Source organism: Ahaetulla prasina, chromosome 2 (genome assembly GCF_028640845.1).
Source record: "Ahaetulla prasina isolate Xishuangbanna chromosome 2, ASM2864084v1, whole genome shotgun sequence".
Classification (NCBI taxonomy): Eukaryota; Metazoa; Chordata; class Lepidosauria; order Squamata; family Colubridae; genus Ahaetulla; species Ahaetulla prasina.
This window is the reverse complement of record NC_080540.1, coordinates 302,653,081-302,679,628: the sequence shown is the minus strand read 5'-3', so window position 1 is coordinate 302,679,628 and position 26,548 is coordinate 302,653,081. Positions and strand designations below refer to the sequence as shown.

Here is a 26,548-nt window from a genome sequence, read left to right as displayed (position 1 = left end):
TCAGAAGGCCAAGCAAGTGGGCCCCCCTTTACCTGGACTTTTACCAGCCTCGGGTAGCCCCACCTGGCCAAGGCAGCCTCCATCCTGGCCGAGCTCCAGACCTTGGGTGATGAATTGCACCAGGGATGAATGAACTGACTTCTCTGATTAGAGAGGAGACATTATACACATTTGTTATCGACTGCAAACCTCTTATGGACTTTTTGCATAAACAGGAAGAAAATGAACTGCTGATTTATGGCTCGGATGATTGAACAGGAGAGATCATAGAAAGAAGAGCAAAACGATGCAAATTTAGAGAGAGAGGTTAAAATATAATCCTACTTCTAACTGCTGGGCAAAATATCGGAAGCCACTACTTTCTACTGGTTCTAGATTAGATTAGATTGAGTCCAAGGTCCCATCCCGACCTTCTCTAGAACCAGAGCTACTCAGATTTTGGGGGTCAGCCAAGGCCAGCTGGATACTGGTTAGGCTGGAAGGGACTTGAGCTAAAGGGCCGTGGTGGCTCAGGCTGTAAGATAGCCTGTTATTGAAACACAGCAGCCTGCAATTACTGCAGGCTCGAGTCCCACCAGGCCCAAGGTTGACTCAGCCTTCCATCCTTTATAAGGTAGGTAAAATGAGGACCCAGATTGTTGGGGGGGGCAATAAGTTGACTTTGTAAATATACAAATAGAATGAGACTATTGCCTTACACACTGTAAGCCCCCCTGAGTCTTCGGAGAAGGGCGGGATATAAATGTAAATTTAAAAAAAAATGGCAAGCACCAGGTGAGCCAATGACTCAAGGAGACTTTGATGAAAATATAATCAAAAAAATATTAGATTGTGCAGAAATGGATAGGTTAACACTAAAGATAATGGATAGAGAAGGAGCAGAATATTTTTGAACTTGGGATTTGTTTTATCAATGGTTAGATAATAAAGGTAGAAATTGGAAGCTGGAAGAATACTATTATATACAAGTAAAGAATATTATTATTATTACTATTATTATGTATATGTAAAATGATCCAGACCATATACTGTTTATTAAATACTTTTATATGTTAAAGAAAAATGTATAAAGAAAAAGAAAAAGAAAAGAAGGCAAGGTAAGGGAGGGTCTACTGGTTCCCCTCCCCCCAGCGCCCTTCTCAACCCCTTCAATGCTTTTTCACCCCAAAACAACCATGTGGAGGGGGGGAATGTTCTCCCTCAACTTCTGATATGTGGTTTCATTAGAGAAGACACTCTTAATGCTTCTGTCCCTGCAGTCAGTAAGAATGTCAGCATCCAGCCAGGAGGAGTTCATTTGAATGACTTAGACGAGGGGATAGATGGGGAACTCATCAAATTTGCAGATGACACCAAGCTGGCAGGAATAGCCAACACTCCAGAAGATAGGCTCAAGATACAGAAAAATCTTGACAGAATATTGGGCGCTATCTAACAAAATGAAATTCAACAGTGAAAAAAGTAAGGTTCTACATTTAGGCAAAAAACAAAACAAAATGCACAGGTACCGTATATGTGGTACCTTGCTCAATAGTAGTACCTGTGAGAGGGATCTTGGAGTCCTAGTGGAAAACCATTTAGATAGGAGCCATCCGTGTGCAGCAGCTGCTAAAAAAGCCAACACAGTTCTGGGCTGCATAAACAGAGGGATAGAATCAAGATCACGTGAAGTGTTAGTGCCACTTTATAATCCCTTGGTAAGGCCACACTTGGAATACTGCATCCAATTTTGGTCGCCACGATGTAAAAAAGATGCTGAGACTCTAGAAAGAAGGCAGAGAAGAGCAACAAAGATGATTAGGGGACTGGAGGCTAAAACATATGAAAAATGATTGCAGGAACTGGGCATGTCTAGTTTAATGAAAAGAAGGACTAGGGGAGACATGATAGCAGTGTTCCAATATCTCAGGGGTTGCCACAAAGAAGAGGGAGTCAAGCTATTCTCCAAAGCACCTGAGGGCAGGACAAGAAGCAATGGGTGGAAACTGATCAAGGAAAGAAGCAACTTGGAACTAAGGAGAAATTTCCTGAGCGTTAGAACAATTAATAAGTGGAACAACTTGCCTGCAGAAGTTGTAAATGCTCCAGCACTGGACATTTTTAAGAAAATGTTGGATAGCCATTTGTCTGAAATGGTGTAGGGTTTCCTGCCTGGGCAGGGGGTTGGACTAGAAGACCTCCAAGGTCCCTTCCAACTCTGTTGTTGTGGTTGTTATTGTTATTATTATTATTTATTAAATTTGTTCACCATCATCTCTGTGCAAGCCAACTCTGGACGTCCAAGGTCCCTTCCGACTCAGTTAATTCCGATATTCTACATGCCTCCAAGATGTTGCTTGCATTTTTGCCAAGATATGGAAGGATGAGACATCTGTGGACATCCAGATGAAGGGTTAGAAAAGACTATCCAAAGTCAACAAATCAAGAAGGCATCTTTAGTAGGACAGGAGCCCTTGAATGGTGGTAGAAAGGTAGTATATCAGGTTAATGTTAGGAGATGCAGAAGCACTTTGAGCAACCAGGATGATGAGGGGACTAGAGGTTAAAACAAGAACATGAAGAACAGTTGCAGGAACTGGGCCTGGCTAGTCTAGTGAAGAGAAAGACCAGGGGAGACAGGAGAGCAGTCTTCCAATATTTGAGGGGCTGCCACAGAGAGGAGGAAGGGGGTCAAGCTGTTTTCCAAGGCTCCCGAAGGCCAGACAAGGAATAATGGATGGAAATTGATCACCTGGAAATAAGGATAAAATTTTCTGACAGTGAGAACCATCAACCCATGGAACAGAAGTTGCCTTTGGAAGTTGTGGGAGCTTCATCACTGGAGGCTTTCAAGAAGAGACTGGACTGCCATCTGTCAGAAATGGTGTTGAGTCTCCTGCTTGGGCAGGGGGTTGGACTAGATGACCTATAAGGTCCCTTCCAATTCTGTTATTCTGTTAAGAGAACCGGTGACTCAAAACGGAGGAGGTGACTGTCAGGTTATTTCATTATCTAGGACTCTGTGACATCCTGATGTTCTCCAGATGTGTTGGGACTCCATCCCCAGACTTCCCGGTCAGAATCTTAAATCTGCCAATAAAAGAGAATATTTGTAGCAAAGGGTTGAAATGAGGGGCCCTTGGAGCTCGCTGAGTTTAGCGGTTTTCTTGCAGACATTTCATGGCCCAACTAGGTGACATCATCAGGGCTAGTAAGGAGTGTGGTTCGCTTTCAGTTTATGTTCTAGTGACTTGCTCTGTGAGGGTTGGTGGGGACGGTCTTAGAGGTTCTTTGGTTGGGCTGTTTGCTCTTGGCTTGTTTGGCAGTTGTTGACAAGCCCACAGTAAACAGCCTAATCAAGGAACCACCAAGAACACTCCCATCAACACTGACAGGACAAACCACTAGACTAGAATATAAACTGAGAGCAAATCCCACTCCTTACTAGCACTGATGATGTTACCTAGCTGGGTCATGAAAGGTCTGCAAGAAAACCACCAAGCTCAGAGAGCACCAAGGACCCCACAGTCCTCCTCCTCCTCCCTCCTCCCTCCTCCTCCTCCTCCTCCTCCTCCTCCTCCTCCTCCTCCTCCTCTCCATAACCCCACATTCTTCTAGCACTGATGATGTTCTCTAGTTGGGTCATGAAATGTCTGCAGGAAAAGAACCAAGCTCAGGTAGCATCAAGGACTCCAAAGTCCCTCCTCCTCTTCTTTCTTCCTTCAACACTGATGATGTCTGTATATGAGGGGCTGGTGAACTGACTGAATCATGGCGGTTTTATTCATCTACCACCTAAGAACTATCCCTCACTGTGGCTCACCCGGATTAGCTGGCGTTGTCAGTTACCACCTTGACTGGTCCAGGATGGGCCTGTTTGGCGGACTCCTACTATGCGGACATTCACAGCGGCTGACCTTCTTGCCCTGCGAGATTCCCCTCTCTCGCGGGTTTGGCCCCCCACACTATCGAGGGCCCATCTTGAGGACGGGTTTTGGAACCCCGAGAAGTGGCTTGCCAAAAATAGGAGACTCAGGGGATTTTTAATTATTTGTTTTAACCGTCTTTTTAAGGGGAATTTTAATGGGAATTTTAAGGGGAGGGTGGAAATTGACAGGTTTGGGTTGGGGGGGAGGGCGGGTGTTGGGGAAACCCATCGGGGAGGGTATGTCCAGTCCCAGCACGCGCTCACGACACCATTTTAGTTGGTCCGAAGACGGGGGGGGAAGGGATTGTACAGAGCAGAGAGTGTTATTCCATCTATGCGGTAAGTGGGAGGCAGATATGGCGGAGGCAGGGGCGTGTCGTCCTTTGGGAGCACGTGTTCGATGTTTAAGCGATCACGTGCTCCGGCCCTCAGTCCTCACTGTTCCCGGATGGTCAAGACCCTCAGAGCTTGGGTCTTGACTGATGCTTTGCAATGCCGGTCCGTGGTTAATAAAGCTCCCTGATTTGTGACCTTATTCAGAGAGTCCACGGACTTTATGGGCATTACGGAGACCTGGTTGGGCACAGAAGGGTGTACCCTGGTTGAACTGTGCCTCCGGGTTTCCATGCATTCCATCAGCCGAGGCCCAAGGTAGTGGGGGTGGCGGTCGTGATTAAAGAAAGTCTGGAGCCGAGGGAGTCCACTGTTCCTCAGATAGCTGGCTGTGAATCCCTCCTTGTGAAGTGGGGCCATCGGAATCAGATGGGGCTGTTGATCACGTACCTGGCTCCTTGCTGCGTGTCTACAGCCCTACCTGAGCTACTAGAGGTGCTCGCTGGCGTGGCGGTTGAGATTCCCAGACTTTTGGTCTTGGGGGATTTCAACCTGCCATCGGCCGGCTTGTCATCGACGGTGGTTCAGGAGTTCCAGGCCTCCATGACGGCCTTGGACCTGATTCAAGTAACTGATGGCCCTACACACATTGGGGGAGGCTAGACCTGATTTTTATCTCTGGTCAGTGGGTTAATGATCTGGATTTAGGAGATATAGTGAAAGAACCAGTGTCATGGTCAGATCATTTTCTTCTTCGCCTAGACTTTCGGACCGCCGCTCACCACCGCAGGGAGACGGAGCCAATGCGTTGGTTCCGTCCCAGGCACCTGATGGACCCGGAGAGGTTCCAGACAGAGCTTGGGCCGTTCCCTGAGGATCTTACTCACGGCACGACTGAAGAACTGGTTGCGGCTTGGGAACGGGCCGCGGCTGGGGCTTTGGACCGTGTCGTGCCTTTGCGGCCTCTGACCCGGCGTAGATCTCACTTGGCTCCCTGGTTTTCCGAGGAGCTGAGGGAGATGAAACGCCGGAGAAGACGCCTAGAGAGTACCTGGAGGTCCAGCTGTTCCGAGGCTGACCGGACACTAGTGAGGTCTTTTACTAAGACCTACCTAGTGGCAATGAGGGAGGCGAAACGTTCCTACGTTTCCACCCTCATTGCATCAGCAGATAACTGCCCGGCCGCTCTGTTTTGGGTGACCCGTTCCCTCCTTCAACAGGAGGGATGGGATGACCCCCTGCAGGGTCGAGCTGAGGAGTTTAACGGTAATCTATACGATAAAATCGTTCAGCTTCAGGACGGTTTGGACCAAGATTGCGATGATCCAACCGAGATGGCGGAGACACGTCTTGTTGAGGTCATTTGGGATGAGTTTGATTCTGTGGCTCTCGAGGACGTGGACAGGTTGCTGGGGAGGTTGCATGCAACTACATGTTTACTGGACCCGTGTCCTTCCTGGCTAGTGCTGGCTGCTAAGGAAGTGACACGAGGCTGGCTCCAGGGGATTATAAATGCTTCTTTGGTTGAAGGGGTTTTCCCCGCCGCCTTGAAAGAGGCGGTGGTGAGACCTCTCCTGAAGAAGCCTTCCCTGGACCCAGCTATTTTGGGAAATTACTGTCCAGTCTCTAACCTTCGCTTCACGGCGAAGGTTGTAGAAAATGGTTGCGCAGCTCCCCGGCACCTGGAGGAAGCTGTCTATCTAGACCTGTTCCAGTCCGGCTTCCGACCCGGTTACAGCACGGAGACGGCTTTGGTCGTTGGTGGATGACCTCTGGAGGGCCAGGGACAGGGGTTGCTCCTCTGCCTTGGTCCTATTAGATCTCTCAGCGGCTTTTGATACCATCGACCATGGTATCCTGCTGCGGTTGGAGGGATTGGGAGTGGAGGCACCGTTTATCGGTGGTTCTCCTCCTATCTCTGACGATGTCGCAGACGGTGTTGACAGGGGGCAGAGGTCGTCCTCGAGGCGCCTCACTTGTGGGGTGCCTCAGGGTGATTCTCGCCTACCCTGTTCAACATCTATATGAAGCCTGGGTGAGGTCATCAGTGGTTTCGGGTGAGTTATCATCTATACGCTGATGATACTCAGCTGTATTTTTCCACCGGACCACCCCAAGGCGGTCAAGTGCTGTCCCGGTGCCTGGAAGCTGTCGGGTCTGGATGGGGAGAAACAGACTCAAGCTCAATCCCTCCAAGGCAGGTGGCTGTGGATGCGGCACCCGGTACAGTCAGCTGCATCCGCAGCTGACTGTTGGGCGAGTTAGTGGCCCCAAAGGAGGTGGTTCGCAACTTGGCGTCCTCCTGGATGGTAGGCTGTCCTTTGATGAACATCTGGCGGCCGTCTCCAGGAGGGCCTTTACCAAGTTCGCTTGGTGCCAGTTGCGTCCCTTCCTTGACCGGGATGCCTTATGCACAGTCACTCATGCTCTGGTTACGTCTCGGTTGGATTACTGCAATGCTCTCTACATGGGGCTGCCTTGAGGTGCACCCGGAGGCTGCAGTTAGTCCAGAATGCGCTCTTGCGTAGTAGTAATGGGAGCCACTCGTGGCTCTCACGTAACACCACTGCTCCGTAGTCTGCACTGTCTTCCTGTGGTCTTTCGGGTGCGCTTCAAGATTTTGGTTACCACCTTTAAAGCGCTCCATGGCTTAGGACCCGGGTACTTACGAGACCGCCTGCTGTTACCCTATGCCTCCCACCGACCCGTACGCTCTCATAGAGAGGGTCTCCTCAGGGTGCCATCCGCCAAACAGTGTCGGCTGGCGGCCCCCAGGAGTAGGGCCTTCTCTGTGGGAACATCAACGCTCTGGAATGAACTTCCCCCTGGCCTACGTCAAGTGCCTGATCTTCAGACCTTCCGTCGTGAGCTAAAACCATACTTATTTATTCAAGCGGGACTGGCATAATAGTTGATTTTAAATTGGGGTTTTATTAATATTTTTTTAAAAAAATTTAAATTTAAATTTTGATTATCAGCCTTTTTTGTAATTTGCTATTTTTTAATTTGGTTTTAATTGTACATATTCTGTGTTTTATCTTTGGCTGTACACCGCCCTGAGTCCTTCGGGAGAAGGGCGGTATAAAAATTTGATAAATAAATAAATAAATAAATGATGTCACCTAGTTGGGTCATAAAATGTCTGCAAGAAAACCACCAAGCTCAGAGAGCACTAAGGACCTTATAGTCCTCCTCCTCCTCCTCCTCCTCCTCCTCCTCTCCATAAACCCCCCTCCCTTCTAACACTGATGATGTTCTCTAGTTGGGTCATGAAATGTCTGCAAGAAACAACCAAGCTCAGAGATCACAAAGAACTCCATCATCATCCTCCCACTCCTCCTCCTCTTCTTTCTTCCTACTACTATTCTCTCCTTGCACTGATGATGTCACCTAGTTGGGTCATGAAATGTCTGCAAGAAAACCACCCAGCTCAGAGAGCACCAAGGACCCCTCTTAAATCTGCAGAATTCAGGATTCCCCTGAGCTGTTTGAGGCTGCCAAAAGAGGTCCATCAAAAGAGCTAAGTCTCTGCCTAGGGCTTAAAAGATCCACAATGGACTGAATAAAGGATCCTGTTGATCCCTCTGGGAACAGATCAGGCGTTCATGGAATTCAGCAGGTCTCAAGCTCCTGTTCTTACCTCCTTCTTGGGAAGCACACCTGGGTTCTCTACCAGATACAAGAACTGGAGCTCATCACAAAAAAGAGCTTTGGATTCTCCAGCCTTGTCCAAGTCCAAAAATTAAACCGCAAAAATCTCTTTAGGCCAACATCCTGGCTTTTCCAAGGATCTTCACAGAAACAAAGCACCAGGCAAACTCAAAGACACAAATAGAATGAAAGCTCGTTTCTTCCTATTTATTGGTAAGGTGGCACTCTGCCTCTGCTCAGAGGCTACATCCTCTTCAGAATTCCCTGTTCTCCAAATATCCGTCCAGGTGACATTCAGGGTGACTGCCCTTTTGAGATCTCTCTCTCTCTCTCTCTCACCCTGCCTGCATGTGAATGAATTTGGAAAATGAATATAGATCTCTTTTAATGGAGAACATTAAGCGAGACATTAAAATTCAGGGACTATTGTCTGAACCAGGCCTTTTTTCATTACTTTGTGCTATTGTTAGGAACAGTTGAATAATGCTTTGTTCATGCAGATCTCGCTTTCCATTTGACAAAAGGTGAAGGGGGCTAGGAGGGAAAGCTACCTATTCCTCAAGCCCCAGGAGTGAGATCATATAACAGAATAACAGAGTAACAGTGTGCGAAGGGACATTGGAGGTCTTCTAGTCCAACCCCTGCTCAAGCAGGAGACCCTATAACATTTCAGACAAATGGCTGTCCGGTGTCTTCTTGAAAACTTCCAGTGTTGGAGCACTCGCAACTTCTGAAGGCAAGCCGTTCCACCGATTAACAGAATAACAGAGTTGGAAGGGACCTTGGAGGTCATCTAGTCCAACCCCCTCCTCAAGCAGGAGACCCTAGACCATTCGGGACAAGTGGCTGCCTGGTCTCTTCTTAAAAAAAAACCTCTGGTGTTGGAGCACCCACAACTTCTGGAGGGAAGCCGTTTCACTGATTCATTGTCCTCATTGTCAGGAAATTTCTCCTTAGATCTAGGTCAGGGGTCTCCAACCTCGGTCCCTTTAAGACTTGTGGACTTCAACTCCCAGAGTTCCTCAGCCAGCTTTGCTGGGAGTTGAAGTCCACAAGTCTTAAAGGGACCAAAGTTGGAGACCCCTGATCTAGGTTGCTCCTCTCCTTGATTAGTTTTTATCCTCCGACGTCCCTTCTGACTCTAATTCTGCTATTCGGTTACATCTCCCTCCTAATAACTTTTGGTGAACTGAAAAAGAGCCAGCCCTTATAAATGCACTACTATAAAGTGTTTTTTAGGGAAACAAACCTGATTGCATTTATTGGGGTGTCTCATCAACTTACGCAGTGCTAAAGGAGAATTTCCAGAATTCTCCTCCTCCTCTCCACAAACCCTCCTCTCCCTTCTAGCATTGATGATGTTACCTACTTAGGTAACGAAACATCTACAAGAAAACCACCCAGCTCAGGGAGCACCCAGGACCCCACTCTTCACCCCTGAGCTAGAAATATCTTCGGTCCTTCTTTCTTCTGGCCCTGCGAGCCTCAGCTGAAAATTGTTGGATGAAGATGTGCTGCCATTTTATGGAGGACTCCATCATTTGAACATGCCCTGGGAGTGATCCCCCCCATCCCACCCACGGCCTATAAGCCCAAATTAGTGTAGATCAGTGGTTCTCAACCTTTATAATGCTGCGACCCCTTTAATACAATTCCCCACGATGTGGCGACCCCCAACTGTAAAATTATTTTCGTTTTGAATTTATCGTGCCTGAAGCCGTATTGGCTAGCGATCTGTACTGCTTGCGATTGCCTTGAGGACGGAGGCATTAAAGCGGAGACTCCTCCCCTAATTAAGTTTATTGCGCCTGAAGCCAGATTAGGCTAGCGATTGGGAGTGATTGCAGCTGACTTGAGAGGAAGACATCAGAGCAAAGATTTCTCTCTTTTTTAATTCATCGCGCCTGAAGCCAAATTCGGCTAGCGATTTGAAAAGCCTGCAACTGGCTTGTGGAGTCAACCATTAGAGCGCGATTCTTCGACTTGCAAGTATACTTCCCATATTTCCGATGGTCTTAGGCGACCCCTGGCAAATCGTCATTCGACCCCCAATGGGATCGCGACCCACAGGTTGAGAACCGCTGGTGTAGATTCCTCCCTGGTTCTCCTCCACTCCCAACCTTCCTGACTTCCTTCTCTCCCCTCCCTTTCAAAGAGTTGAATTGAAGGCTATAATCTCCTCTGGGCCAGGAGCTGCCCTGGGCTCCTTTTTAATCATCAACAATATGTCAATGGCACATAAATAAGGAGTAAAGCAGCACTTTTCTTGGGTACAACTTAATAGCTGGCTGCCCTCAGCCTGGAGTAAAACGCTTTGTTTGCTCATTTCAGCCAAAGCCGAGCCACCTGGCTGAATTTTGGTGGGGGGTGCTAAAAGAACCAGCGGCCATGTCTCCTCCCTCCTGGCCAGCTGTTTGTTTTGGTTATTGTAAAGTTGGAAAAAATAAATAAAAAGGTGAAAACGATGCCTTCAGTCTGAATGTGCTCCAAGCGACATACATTTTCTGCTTTTTAAGTTTTAAATCAGTCACCAAAAAGAGATTGAATATTTCTTTTCCAGTTCCGGCTGCCTTGAAATTAGAGCAGAAATGGAATTTTTAAAGGCCTGAAGCCATGGAGTTGGCCGAACAGGGCATGCAGTCCTCAACAGTTCGTTTAGTGACCGTTCAAAGTAACAATGGGTCTGAGGAAAGTGACTTGTGACCGTTTCTCAGGCTTACGACCGTTGCAGCAACTCCAGGGTTGTGTGTTCAAAATTCAGACGCTTGACAGCTGATTCATATTTACTTATTTATGACGGTTGAAACATCCCGAGGTCACGCGATCCCCTTTTGCGACAAGCAAAGTCCATGGGGAAGCTGGATTCACTTAACAACCGTGAATAAACTAACTTAACAACTTCAATGATTCACTTAAAAATCACCCAGCTCAGAGAGCACCAAGGATCCCACAGTCATCCTCTCTTTCTCCCCTCCCTCCCTCTTTTCCCAAACCCTACTCCATTCCAGGACTGATGATGTTCCCTAGTTGGGTCATGAAATGTCTACAAGAAAACAGCAAAGCTCAGAGAGCACCAAGGATCTCACAGTCCTCCTCCTCCTCCTCTTCTCCATAAATCCCACTCCCTTCTAGCACTGATGATGTTCCCTAGTTGGGTCATGAAACATCTGCAACAAACCCACCAGTCTCAGAGAGCATCAAGAACTCCACAGTCCTCCCCCCTCCTCTTCCTCCTCTTCCTCCTCCCCCCTCCTCTTCCTTCTAGTGCTAATGATGTTCCCTAGTTGGGTCATGAAATGTCTGCAAGAAAACCCTCAAGCTCAGTGAAAACAACAGGGACCCCAGAGTTCAACCTGTGAACTATAGAGGTCCTATTTTATTGGAGATTATAGCTTATTTAGAAAAGCATAATGCTTTCCAATCTTTAAGTTTAATTCAATAGCTTAACATTTTAAAGATTGTCCTTTTATTAGTTTCCTGCTTTAATTATTTTGTGCTTATCACCGATTATTTTAATGCTTGCTGCTTTGAGAACAAATACTCTGGAAATGCTGATGCAAACAAAATACACAATATCATCAAAGGAATGGGGTGGGGGAGGGAATGAGATTTCAATGAAGAGTTCAGAAGATTAGCCTTGCAATCGGGCAATGGGAATCCCCCCCCACCCCCCAATGTAGACCTTTTAGAAGAACGGACTTCAATCAGCGGACTTCAAACTTTTGCAAGAAGCAAAATTAGAAACATTCCTTTTATTTATTTATTTATTTATTTACATTTATATCCCGCCCTTCTCCGAAGACTCAGGGCGGCTTACAGTGTATAAGGCAATAGTCTCATTCTATTTGTATATTTTTTTACAAAGTCAGCTTATTGCCCCCCCAACAATCTGGGTCCTCATTTTACCTACTTTATAAAGGATGGAAGGCTGAGTCAACCTTGGGCTGGGCTTGAACCTGCAGTAATTGCAGGCTGCTGTGTTCTAATAACAGGCTTCTAACAGCCTGAGCTATCCCGGCCCTTCAAGTTACAGGTAATCCTCAACTTACAACAATGTGTTTAGTGACCATTCAAAGTTACAATGGTCTGAAAAAAGTTTTTTTTCGTAACATCCCATGCTCAAAATTCAGACGCTTGGCAATTGGTTCATATTTATGATGCTTTCAATGTCCCAGAGATATGTGATCCTCTTTTGTGACTTTCTGACAATGGGGAAGCCAGATTTGCTTAGCGGTTGTGTCACTTAACAGCGGCAGTGGTTCCCTTAATGTTCCTGTGGCAAGGAAGGTCATAAAATAGGACAAAATTCACTTAACAACTGTCTCACTTAGCAACAGAGATTTAAGGCTCAATGTGGTCGTAAGCTGAGGACTTGTACTACTGATCGCTATGGCTCCTATTTATTTATTATTATCTTCATCATCATTATTATCTTTATTCATGAAACATGAAACTCAGTCAACTGAACATTCAAAAAGGCATCACAAATACCATTGACTGGTGCTAATGGTTGATACAGATTGCTGCCAGTGTCCTAAGTATCAACCAAGTACCTTCTTAAGATGGACCATGTTCCGAGTAGCCCAGTTTTTTGCAATTCCGCTGGTGTTATTGCAGGAAGCTGCAATTTGTTGGTGTATTATTATTATTATTATTATTATTATTATTATTATTATTATTATTATTATTATTATTATTATTATTATTATTATTTTGAGAGGAGAAGAAAAGAGGTGATTAATTATCCTGTGATGGAGCAATTGCTAACTATTGGTGACAAAGTCAGGCAATGGTTTCCAACAGCCCTGGGGATTTCATCCTGCCTATTTTATTCATTAAAGATAAGCTCAAATTTTGAGGGTCTCTTGGCTGTACCTCCACAGAGAATGGTTCCATTTGAAATTTATTTATCTGTCTTCCTCCAGATCAGGAACGTTCAGCTCTCATCCATAACTTTGGTGATAAGGGAAATAGAATAGCGTAGAATAGAATAGAATAGAATAGAATAGAATAGAATAGAATAGAATAGAACAGAATAAGAATAAGAATAGAATAGAATAGAATAGAATAGAATAGAATAGAATAGAATAGAATAGAATAGAATAGAAATATGGAATAGAGTAGAGTAGACTAGAATAGAATAGAATTGTATCAAATAGAATAGAACAGAATTAAAATAGAATAGAATAAAATAGAAATATGGAATAGAATAGAATAGAATAGAGTAGAGTAGAGTAGAGTAGAATAGAGTAGAATAGAATAGAAAAGAAAATTAGAATAGAATACTATAGAAATATGGAATAGAGTAGAGTAGAATAGAACAGAACTGAATCAAATAGAATAGAACAGAATTAGAATAGAATAGAATAGAAATATGGAATAGAATAGAGCAGAGTAGACTATAGACTAGAGTAGAAGAACAGAATTGTATCAAATAGAACAGAATTAGAATTAGAATAGAATAGAATAGAATAGAAATATGGAATAGAATAGAGTTAGACTAGAGTAGACTAGACTAGAGTAGAGTAGAAAAATAGAATTGTATCAAATAGAATAGAACAGAATTAAAATAGAATAAAATAAAATAGAACTATGGAATAGAATAGAGTAGAGTAGAGTAGAATAGAAAAGAAAATTAGAATAGAATACTACAAAAATATGGAATAGAGTAGAGTAGAATAGAATAGAATTATGGAATAGAATAGAATGGAATGGAATGGAATTGTTGTGTCTCGTTCGCTTTCCCCACAGCCGGGCCCATCTTATCTCCTTCCGAACGCTGAGGAATGTCCTGGCATGCCTCCAGGCCCCAGCCCTGGCACTATGCCCAGACAGGCCGAGGAAGAAGAAGTGCTCCCAGCCCCCAGCCCTGGCACCATGCCCAGACAGGCCGAGGAAGAAGTGCTTCCAGCCCCCAGCCCTGTCTCCATGCCCAGGCAAACAGAGCAACTAGACCCCTCCCCCTCCCCCACAGCATGTGAGCCTGAGGAAGGTCAATTACCAACAGCTGGAGCTTGGGGCGACCCTCGCTTCAGGAGAATTGATAGGCGGCGTCAACAGAAGGAAGGGAGGGGCAGGCCTGGATAAGTGCTGAGTCATGGAGCCACACCCCATGGCCTATATAAAGGATCTCTGAGTCAGGCAAAGTCTACCTTATCTTGCTGAAGTCACTTTCTGGTCTCCTGCCTGCCTTGAGAACTTTGCTAGGACTTTGGCAGAGCTGCACAGGCACGCCTGATTCGGATTTCCCTGACCCGGCCGTCAGCGGAGGAGTGGGACACGACAGGAACGGAATAGAGCTGGAAGGGACCTTTGAGGTCTTCTAGTCCAGCCCCCTGCTGAAGCAGGAGAATCTATCCCATTTCAGATAAGGGACTGTCTAGTCTGTTTATTATGAAGATGTTCTCTGTTTTGCAGACGCTGTTGCTCAGAGTTATGAGCTGCAAAGAAGGGCGTGTCCATGATGGAAAGGATGTCACTCTTTCCCCCCCCAGGGGTGTTGTAAATTTAGGAACCAAACTCTTTTGACCCTTCCATGGAAGACATACAGTCCGTGAAAAATGTGTGGACTGGCAGGGAGTTCACATCTCACAACACCTTAGAGTACCGTGTGGTCTTGTCAGAATAGGTGAACTTGGCTGACTCCAGCACCAGCTCTGCTACAGACATAAAAAGAACCACACCATATGAAGAACGGTTGCAGGAACTGGTTGTGTCTAGTTTGAGCAAAAGAAGGAGTGGGGGGACATGGTGGCAGACTTCCAATATCTCAGGGGTTGCCACAAAGAAGAGGGAGTCAAACTATTCTCCAAAGCACCTGAGGGCAGGACAAGAAGCAATGGGTGGAAACTGATCAAGTAGAGAAGCAACCTGGAACTAAGGAGAAACTTCCTAACAGTGAGAACAATTAACCAGAGGAATTGCTTGTCACCAGAAGTTGTGGGTGTTCCATCACTGGAGGTTTTCAAGAAGAGATTGGATAGCCACTTGTCTGGAATGGCATAAGGTTTCCTGCCTTAGGAAGGGGTTGGACTAGAAGACCTCCAAGGTCCCTTCCAACTCTTTTCTTCTGTATTCTCTGAATGCAAAATACAGAGTGTCATTGGTGGAGTTTCAAAGAGGGACCCTTTGCAGCCTGTCAGTCTTGAAGAGATCCCTTTTGGCTCCTGGGATCTCTTAAAGACCCATTCTGCCTTTGAGGCCCTGGGCAAAGAGGGGAAGCTTAGAAGGAAACATGCAGGACAGGAGCGCCAAAGCCAAAGGCTGAAACGGATTCTAATTTTAACTGAGCTGATCAAAGTTCAAGATTCCTCCTGCGGGAAAGGAGAATGCAGGAATTGGCCGTTGACCAAAATTGGATGCAATATTCCAAGTGGGGACTAGAAGACCTCCAAGGTCCCTTCCATTCTGTTCTTCTGTTAAATGAAAGAGGCGAATATATCCAACACATTTTCCTCCTCCCCTTTTCCCCACAACAACCACCACCCTCTGAGCTGAGTTGGGCTGAGAGAGACTGGCCCCAAATTACCTAGCAGGCTTTCATGTCTAAGGCGGGACTAGAATTCACAGTCTCCTGGTGATTGGCCCAAAGTCACCCAACCAACTTTCATGTCTAAGGCAGGACTAGAACTCACCATCTCCTGGTAATTGACTCAAAGTCACCCAGCAGGCTTTCATGCCTAATGGGGGGACTAGAACCTCACCGTCTGATGCAGCTAAAGTATGGTAATGAAACTCAGGGTAAATATTTTCACGGCCCTCTTCTTGATTCGTGCAGTATACAGGTCCTCAATGGAAGGCAGGTTGGTAGCAATTATTTTTCTGCAGTTCTAATTATCCTCTGAAGTCTGTGTTTTCTCCATGATCAGGAAGGCCCAGCTATTGATTCCGAAGTAGATTTATGATTGCTTCAGGCATCGGATGTGGGAAGGCAAACCTTCTGTAGGTTCTCAAAGGCTGCCCTCATTGACGGAAGCGTAGATGTGACCCTCTCCTTCATCTGAGCCCCGAAGCAGAACAATGAGGGGAGACCCAAAGATGGACAGCCGCTCCCAGCAACGCGTTAGACTTGGAAGATAAGATCTGGAGAGGTCTTCTTCAAGACACAATACAAAGGGCAATTCCTTGAGAACTTTGTTTAGAAATATCAGATAAGTTGGCTTTTTGGTCAGGGCCTATGTCTACCAGGTAGGTGTGTTCGCAGACAGAATGAAAAAATAAGTCAAGATGGAAGCTGCAACCGTGTGATTGAAGACTTATTCTTTATTATTATTATTTTCTCTGGGTGTTGCAGCTTGCTTTTTAACACCCCCTCCCCCCTCCCCCGACCCTCCCCCAATTCCCCTGCCACTGGGCTACCTTGCCAGTTTCAAAAGAGCCTTGCTGGATCCTGTTTGCTTTTGGATTGAAGAATCTTTGCTTTGCATTTTCTTCTAAGGTTTACTTAAGTTGTTTTATGGATGGAGAACTAGCTCACGGCAGGGGGAGACAGTCTTTTGCCCCTGTAGTACTGAAGTGTCATGAAGACGAAAAGCGGGAGTCACAGTTGCAGCAATGGATTGGGGTACAGGAGACAGAAGGACAGAGAAACAGAGTTGGAAGGGACCTTGGAGGTCATCTAGTCCAACATCCTGCTTGAGCAGGAGACCTTATATCATTTCAGACAAATGGTTGTCTAGTCTCTTTTTGAAAGCTTCCAGTGTTGGAGCATCTACAACTTCTGGTGGCAAGTGGTTCCACTGATTAATTGTTCTCACTGTCAGGAAATTTCGCCCTAGTTCTAGCTTGCTTCTCCCTTGGATTAGTTTCCATCTGTTGCTTCTTAGACTTAGAATAACTTTAGAATAGAATAGAATAGAATAGAATAGAATAGAATAGAATAGAATTCTTTTTTTATTGGCCAAGTGTGATTGGACACACAAGTAATTCGTCTCAGTTCATATGCTCTCAGTGTACATAAAAGAAAAGATACCTTCATCAAGAATCCTAAGGTGCAACACTTAATGATAGTCATAGGGTACAAATAAGCAATCAAGAAACAATATCAATATAAATCATAAGGATACAAGCAACAAAGTTACAGTCATACAGTCATAAGTGGAAAGAGATGGCTGATGGGAACGATGAGAAGATTAATAGTAGTGTAGATTTAGTAAATAGTTTGACAGTGTTGAGGGAATTATTTGTTTAGCAGAGTGATGGCATTCGGGAAAAAACTGTTCTTGTGTCTAGTTGTTCTGGTGTGCAGTGCTCTATAGCGTCGTTTTGAGGGTAGGAGTTGAAACAGTTTATGTCCAGGATGCAAGGGATCTGTAAATATTTTCACGGCCCTCTTCTTGATTTGTGCAGTATACAGGTCCTCAATGGAAGGCAGGTTGGTAGGCATAGTTTTTTCTGCAGTTCTAATGATCCTCTGAAGTCTCTGTGTGTCTTGTTGGGTTGCAGAACCGAACCAGACAGTTATAGAGGTGCAAATGACAGACTCAATAATTCCTCTGTAGAATTGGATCAGCAGCTCCTTGGGCAGTTTGAGCTTACTGAGTTGGCGCAGAAAGAACATTCTTTGTTGTCCTTTTTTAATGATGTTTTTGATGTTAGCTGTCCATTTGAGATCTTGCGATATGATAGGACCTAGAAATTTGAAGGTCTCTACTGTTGATATTGTGTTGTCAAGTATTGTAAGAGGTGGTAGTATGGAAGTCACTTTGTCATTTACTGTCATTTTGAATGTACACTAATCGGCATACATTAAAATGAAATTTCTTTGCATATAGCTCTCAAAGGTCCTACCTTCAGGTGCTTTGGAAAATAGATTGGCCCCACCCTTTCTTTGTGGTAGTGCCTCAGATATTGGAAGACTGCTATCATGTCACTCCTACTCCTTCTTCTCACTAGACTAGACATACCCAATTCCCGAAAACTAAGCATACTCTATTCCTGCAACCGTTCTTTGTATGTTTTAGTCTCCAGGCCTTTAATCATCTCTGTTGCTCTTCTCTGCAGTCTTTCTAGAATCTCAAGACAAGTGACCGTCATCCACAGACGCAGCTGAAGTCAATGGCTGTGTGCTAAATATGGTCTCATTCTGAGACATGACACATAATTAGGAGGGAAAGAAGAGGAGAGGAGAGGAGGTGGAAGGAAGGAAGGAAGGAAGGAAGGAAGGAAGGAAGGAAGGAAGGAAGGAAGGAAGGAAGGAAGGAAGGAGAGAGACATACATGCAAAGAAGCAAACAGTAACAGGTGAAATTGGTCTGGACCAGTGGTGAGTTTCAAATTTTTTTACTACTGGTTCTGTGGGCGTGGCTTGGTGGACGTGGCAGGGGAAGGATACTGTAAAATCTCCATTCCCTCCCGATCAGCTGGGACTTGGGAGGCAGAGAATAGATGAGGGCAGGGCCAGTCATAATTTTTACTACCAGTTCTCCGAACTACTCAAAATTTCCACTACCGGTTCTCCAGAACTGGTCAGAACCTGCTGAAATTCTGGACCAAATGATACGTGAAATGAAAGCAGCATTTCTCTCTTAATCCAGGCACAGGAAGAGTTTCACTCTTGGTGGCAGCTGTGGTGACATGTGATGGAGGGCTGCTGGCCCAGGGGAAAAGGAAGGGCCGTGCAAAGCACTTGTCAGAAGATGCCATCTGTGCCCAGAATCATCTGTGGACAGCTCTGCCATCTCCAACAACTCTAGAGTCAGCTGGCCAGAATTGTGTTACAGCCTGTTGACCATGAATGTGGGTGAGGATGAAGCCTGAGCAATTGTAATGAATAAAAATAAAAGATTCTGCTTGAGTTCTAATTATTGCTTAATATCCCAGGTACAAAAAAGAAGGAAGGGAGACAGGGAGGAGGGAGTGAGAGAAGGAAGGAAGGAAAAAGAAGGGAAGGGAAGGGAAGAGGAAGGAAGGAAAGAAAGAAGGAAGGAAGGAAGGAAAGAAGAGGAGAAAGGAAGGAATGAGATGGGAGGAGCAAAGGAAGGAAAGAAATGGGAGGAAGGAAGGAAGACAGGAAGGAGACTGGAGAAAAGGAAGGAAGGAAGGAAGCAAGGAAGATTGGTTTTATTTTTTGTTCTATTGCACGCCTACATTTTTTGTTCGTGGTGCTGTCATTAAACCAATTTGTTGTGTTAGACCACATGTGGGCAGCCCAGATGTCAGGACAGTAGACAGAGCGCTGTGATCCGATTGACTGGCTCCTCAGTTGCCATGGCTACCCTAATCAATCAGTAGTGACAGCAGGTGATGCTGGAGACAGGAGGGCAAGGAGGATGAAGGCAGAGACATCTCAAGCTTTATTAAAGGAACACAGAGCCGTCTGCAAAGCAAGCTGAGAGATCAATGTACACAAGTGGGGCTCCCTGACACACACGGCAACATACAAACCTAGGCACCGGGGCTCGGCTGCTGTGATGATTCATGCCAGAGTGCTAATGAATCGATTCCCTTTTCCTCAACAGCTGTGGACTGCAAGGAGGAGAACCGGGCATCCTGGCACAGCTGGGAGAGACATCCACAAGGGCTGGATAACTAGAAACCCAGGTGGACTGGCATGGACTCAGCCTGTTATTATTCCCAAGACCCAAACACTGCAGAGTTGTGTTCACTAGAAGAGAACCACTATAGCTCGGGGTTGAATTGTGGAGTCCTTGTTGCTCTCTGAGCCTGGTTATTTTCTTGCAGATGTTTCATGACCCAAATAGGGAACTTCATCAGTGCAAGGAGGGAGTAGTAGTAATAGTACTAGTAGTAGTACTAGAAGGAGGAGGAGGAGGAATGGGAGGATGATGATGGAGTTCTTTGTGATCTCTGAGCTTGGTTGTTTTCCTGCAGACATTTCATGACCCAACTAGAGAACATCATCAGTGCTAGAAGGAAGGAAGGAAGGAAGGAAGGAAAAGGAGGAGGAGGAATGGGAGGATGATGATGGAGTTCTTTGTGATCTCTGAGCTTGGTTGTTTTCCTGCAGACATTTCATGACCCAACTAGAGAACATCATCAGTGCTAGAAGGGAGTAGCAGTAGTAGTAGTAGGAGGAGGAGGAGGCGTGGGAGGATGATGATGGAGTTCTTTGTGATCTCTGAGCTTGGTTGTTTTCTTGAAGACATTTCATGACCCAACTAGAGAACATCATCAGTGCAAGAAGGGAGTAGCAGTAGTAGTAGTAGGAGGAGGAGGAGGCGTGGGAGGCGTGGGAGGATGCTGGTGAAGTTCTTTGTGATCTCTGAGCTTGGTTGTTTTATTACAGATATTTCATGACCCAACTAGAGAACATCAACAGTGCTAGAAGGGTGTGGGATTTATGGAGAGGAGGAGGAGGAGGAGGAGGAGGAGGAGGAGGAGGAGGAGGAGGAGGAGGATTATTGTAGGATCCCTGATGCTCTCTGATCTTGGTTGTTTTCTTGCAGACGTTTCATGATCCAACTAGCTAACGTCATCAGTGGTAGAAGGAAGGAGGGTTTGCTCTTTGTTTATATACAAGTGACTTGCCCTGTTGGCGTTGCTGGGAGTGTTTTTGGTGGTTCCTTGATTAGGCTGTTGTTTGCTGTTTTATTCTACAGTTGTAGAGTTACAGCTGGAACCTGGGTAGGAGTTCTGAGATGAAGGAGAAGGCTCTGGCCCTCTGCAGAAGTTGGTCCTGGAAAAGCTGGTGGGGACCAACCATCCATGTCCATTCCTCCACTGTTCTTCCTTCATTGTCTACCTAGTTTCTCCCTCTTGATGCATTTTTTTTTTCAGAGACCATCTGGACTTCAAGGTGTGCCTCTCCTCCACCATTCCACTCCCCTGTGAGAAGAAGACTTACCCAAAGGAGGAACCCACCCCAGTGATCACCTCTCCTGGTCCCTGCTGGTGGGCTTCCCTCCAGCACTCAGTTCCTTTTGGCTCTGTCCAGGGTCCTGATGCCATCTCATCTCCTGCATTGTCCTGCTGTTTCTCCTCTTAGGGTTTTTGGCCTGCCCGTTGGTTGTCTTGTGTTGTCCCTCTACAGGCCAGTAGACAGTTTGACAGTGTTGAGGGAATTATTTGTTTAGCAGAGTGATGGCCTTCAGGGAAAAAATTGTTCTTGTGCCTAGTTGTTCTGGTGTGCAGTGCTCTGTAGCGTCGTTTTGAAGGCAGGAGTTGAAACAGTTTATGTCCAGGATGCGAGGGATCTGCAAATATTTTCATGGCCCTGAGCAGGAAGCACCCTGGGAGACTGGTCTGCCATCTGCAAGAAATGGTGTAGGGTATCCTGCTTGGATGGGTGGTGGGCTTGGACTAGAAGACCTACAAGGTCTCTTCCAACTCTGTTAATCTGTTAAGCATTCTCCTGGGCATCAGCAAACACCGTTCCTGAATGCTGAGCGTTTTGCAGCAAGTCCTAGAAGAAAAACACAGCTGATTTGTCAAATGACAGATCTGGTCTTTGGTTCCAGCTGTGTCCTGTCATTGCCCCCCATGGCTCCACATGTTGAGGTCCTTCCTCAACTCCCAGGAAGCCGGAGACGCCAAGGCTGTAGCTTAGAGCCGCTCTCTGTGGTCACCAGGGTCTGTCAGCCGCCTGCCTCTTGCTTGGCATTCACAGCAGAGGGAGAGACAATTCCGTTCTGCATCCAAACAATCCGGCTGCATATTAAAGGCCGGCAGCCTCGCTTGCAAAGCCGAGAATGTCAAGTCATTTAGAGACCTGTCACTAATGATCCTGGAAATGAGATGCCAAGGAGAACTGGGGGCGGGGGGGGGCTGCGGCTAATGACATGATGGGGAGAGCCAGATGCTCAAGGAGAGAGGAGGGCACCCGGCTTCTCAGGGCAGCTGACGGTTTCTCTGCAGGGATGCGATGGGTCAAGATTCAAGGGGTCGGGGAGGGAGGGAGGAGAATTGGTCACGAGAGAACAAGTAGTGGAGGGGAATCTTGGCTCATGGGGTGAAATTTGCAGGGAAATTGGGGGCAGATTTGTTCAAAGGCCAAATATGGCCACACACAGATAACTTGCTTTGCTTGCTTGCTTATCTATTCTCTCTCTCTCTCTCTCTCTCTCTCCCTCTCTCTCTCCCTCCCTTCCTCCCTCCCTCCCTATCCTTCCTATCTATCTATCTATCTATCTATCTATCTATCTATCTATCTATCTATCTATCTATCTATCTATCTATCTATCTATCTATCTACCTACCTACCTACCTACCTACCTACCTGTATCAATCAATCAAAATTGGTATCTATCTATCTATCTATCTATCTATCTATCTATCTATCTATCTATCTATCTATCTATCTATCTATCTACCTACCTACCTACCTACCTACCTACCTACCTACCTACCTGTATCAATCAATCAAAATTGGTATCTATCTATGTATCTATGTATCTATGTATCTATGTATCTATCTATCTATCTATCTACCTATCTATCTATCTATCTATCTATCTATCTATCTATCTATCTATCTATCTATCTATGTATCTATCATCTATCTATCTATCTACCTACCTACCTACCTACCTACCTACCTGTATCAATCAATCAAAATTGGTATCTATCTATCTATCTATCTATCTATCTATCTATCTATCTATCTATCTATCTATCATCTATCTATCTATCTATCTATCTATCTATCTATCTATCTATCTATGTATCTATCTATCTATCTATCTGCCTGCCTACCTACCTGTATCAATCAATCAAAATTGGTATCTATCTATCTATCTGTCTATCTATCTATCTATCTGTCATCTATCTATCTATCTATCTATCTGTCTATCTGCCTGCCTGCCTGCCTACCTGCCTACCTACCTGTATCAATCAAAATTGGTGTCTGTCTATCTATCTGTCTATCTATCTATCTATCTATCTGTCTGTCTATCTATCTGTCTACCTGCCTGCCTACCTGCCTGCCTACCTGCCTGCCTGTATCAATCAATCAAAATTGGTATCTATCTATCTGTCTATCTGTCTATCTATCTGTCTATCTATCTGTCTATCTATCTATCTATCTGTCTATCATCTATCTATCTATGTATCTATCTATCTATCATCTATCTGTCTATCTATCTATCTGTCTATCTATCTGTCTGTCTATCTGCCTGCCTACCTACCTGCCTGCCTGCCTGCCTGCCTGCCTGCCTACCTGTATCAATCAATCAAAATTGGTGTCTGTCTATCTATCTATCTATCTATCTATCTGTCTATCTATCTATCTATCTACCTACCTGCCTGCCTGCCTGCCTGCCTGCCTACCTGCCTGTATCAATCAATCAAAATTGGTGTCTATCTATCTATCTGTCTATCTATCTGTCTATCTATCTGTCTATCTATCTGTCTATCTGTCTATCTATCTATCTATCTATCTATCTATGTATCTATCTATCTATCATCTATCTGTCATCTATCTGCCTACCTGCCTACCTGCCTACCTGTATCAATCAATCAAAATTGGTATCTATCTATCTGTCTATCTATCTGTCTATCTATCATCTATCTGCCTGCCTGCCTGCCTGCCTGCCTGCCTACCTACCTACCTGTATCAATCAAAATTGGTATCTATCTATCTATCTATCTATCTATCTATCTATCTATCTATCTATCTATCTACCTACCTACCTACCTACCTACCTACCTACCTACCTACCTGTATCAATCAATCAAAATTGGTATCTATCTATCTATCTATCTATCATCTATCTATCTATCTATCTATCTATCTATCTATCTATCTATCTATCTATCTATCTATCTATCTATCATCTATCTATCTATCTATCATCTATCTATCTATCTATCTATCTATCTATCATCTATCTATCTACCTACCAACCTACCTACCTACCTACCTACCTACCTACCTACCTGTATCAATCAATCAAAATTGGTATCTATCTATCTATCTATCTATCTATCTATCTATCTATCTATCTATCTATCTACCTACCTACCTACCTACCTACCTACCTACCTACCTACCTACCTGTATCAATCAATCAAAATTGGTATCTATCTATCTATCTATGTATCTATCTATCTATCTATCTATCTATCTATCTATCTATCTATCTATGTATCTATCTATCTATCATCTATCTATCTATCTACCTACCTACCTACCTACCTACCTACCTGTATCAATCAATCAAAATTGGTATCTATCTATCTATCTATCTATCTATCTATCTATCATCTATCTACCTACCTACCTACCTACCTACCTACCTACCTACCTACCTACCTGTATCAATCAATCAAAATTGGTATCTATCTATCTACCTACCTATCTACCTATCTACCTATCTATCTATCTATCTATCTATCTATCTATCTATCTATCTATCTATCTATCTATCTATCTACCTACCTGCCTGTATCAATCATCTATCTGTCATCTATCTATCTATCTATGTATCTATCTATCTATCTATCTATCTATCTATCTATCATCTATCTATCTATCTATCTATCTATCTATATCTATCTATCTATCTATCTATCTATCTATCTATCTATCTACCTACCTACCTACCTACCTGTATCAATCAATCAAAATTGGTATCTATCTATCTATCTATCTATCTATCTATCTATCTATCTATCTATCTATCTATCTATCTATCTATCTATCTACCTACCTACCTACCTACCTGTATCAATCAATCAAAATTGGTATCTATCTATCTATCTATCTATCTATCTATCTATCTATCTATCTATCTATCTATCTATCTACCTACCTACCTACCTACCTACCTACCTACCTACCTACCTGTATCAATCAATCAAAATTGGTATCTATCTATCTATCTATCTATCTATCTATCTATCTATCTATCTATCTATGTATCTATCTATCTATCTATCTATCTATCTATCTATCTATCTATCTATCTATCTATCTATCTATCTATCTATCATCTATCTATCTATCTATCTATCTATCTATCTATCTATCTATCTATCTACCTACCTACCTACCTACCTACCTACCTACCTACCTACCTACCTACCTGTATCAATCAATCAAAATTGGTATCTATCTATCTATCTATCTATCTATCTATCTATCTATCTATCTATCTATCTATCTATCTATCTATCATCGATCTAATCTATCTATCACAGTGACAGCTACTCTTTTCAGCACTGAATGCTGAAACCAGAGCATGCGCTGAAGTGCCCAAACCCAGAAGAGAGCAGCTGGTCGGTGTGCACGCGTGTGGTGGCCAGCTGATCTTCCAGGTTCTGTTATGCACATGTGTGCTGGACCACTGGTCTCTTGTGGGTTCTAGAATGTGCATGCATGCCGGACAGCTGGTCTTCAAAGGCCCAGAAGAGATCAGCTGGCTGGTGCGGATGCGCGGGACAGAACCCGGAAGAGCAGCTGGTGATGGTGCGCATGCCCACAGAGAGGGCTCTGTGTGCCACCTTTGGCATGCGTGCCGTAGGTTCACCATCACGGATCTCTCAGGTCCTTGGTGCTCTCTGAGCTTGGCTCTTTCCTTGAAGAAGTTTTATTACCCAACTAGATAACATCATTAAGGTCTAGCACAGTTTTCCTCGTCCTCCTCTTCAAACCCCACTCCCTCCTAGCATGATGATGTTATTCTAGTTAGGTAATAAAATGACTGCAAGAAAACCATCAAGTTCAGAGACCACCAAGGACCACTTCCTCCTCCTCCTCCTCCTCCTCCTCCTCCTCCTCCTCCTCCTCCTCCCCCCCCATTCCCTTCTAGCACTGATGATGTTCTCTAGCTGGATAATGAAACATTTGCAAGAAAACAACCAAACTCAGAGAGCTCCAAGGAGCTCCTCTCTACAAGCCTCACTCTCTCCCCATAGTCTTTTTCTTCTTCTTTTCTTTCTCCTCCTTTCTCTCCTTCTCCTCCTTCTCCTTCTCCTTCTCTTCCTTCTCCTCCTCCCCCCTCCCCCTCTCCACAAGCCCCACCCTCTTCTAGCCCTGAAATTTTCTCATGAAATGTCTGCATGCAAACAACCAAGCTCAGAGAGGACCAAGAACTCCACATTTTAGCCCTGAGCTTCAGATAGTCTTATTTACTGTATTTTTTGGAGTATAAGACACACTTTTTCCCCCCTGTAAAAGTGGATGAAAATTTGGGTGCGTCTTATAAACCGAATATAGCCCTGCTCACCCGCCGGCTCCCTGGAAAAACAGGGCACGTGGAGGCGGCAATAGGTATTGGCAATCCCTGCAGCCTGAAACAGCTGATCTTTGGGATGCCGATCCAACCAACAATTAGCTGCTTGTGCTAATCAGGCTGGGCTGAAGCTAAAATTAAAACGGGCTGTTTGCTGCAAGGAGGCAAATTGCTGGGGGGCAGAGGCAGATTTTTTTCCCTTGTTTTCCTCTCCAAAAAAGGTAGGTGCAACTTATAGTCCAGAGAATCTTATACTCTGAAAAATATGGTACTTACTTACCTACTTGTAATATCTGACTGAGATTTCTTAGCAGGCATCCAAAGATGAGATACCAGTAAGTAGGTGGATGGATCCCAAGGGTTTCAGAGAAGCATCTGGTAATTGGATTGTAGGAGATGACCTGATAGAGATGCCATAAATAACATCTGTGTATAATCAAATACATATTTACCATTCCATGTGGCAATTACTTTACTTCAGAAGCAATTGTAGGGTTGATCATATTGCTTTATTATTTATTTATTTA

General features: G+C 44.7%; 1 protein-coding gene across 1 annotated transcript in view; it reads right to left on the bottom strand.

The window, feature by feature from the left end:
* The window catches only part of LOC131190757 (basic proline-rich protein-like), a gene marked incomplete at its 5' end in the record, with an annotated part of 496,338 nt that overhangs the window by 18,885 nt on the left and 450,905 nt on the right, over window positions 1–26,548 (bottom strand). Inside the window, one exon of the mRNA XM_058168112.1 lies at window positions 20,197–20,249. Coding sequence (XP_058024095.1) covers window positions 20,197–20,249 — 53 coding nt within the window. The remainder of the gene's footprint in view (window positions 1–20,196; window positions 20,250–26,548) is intronic.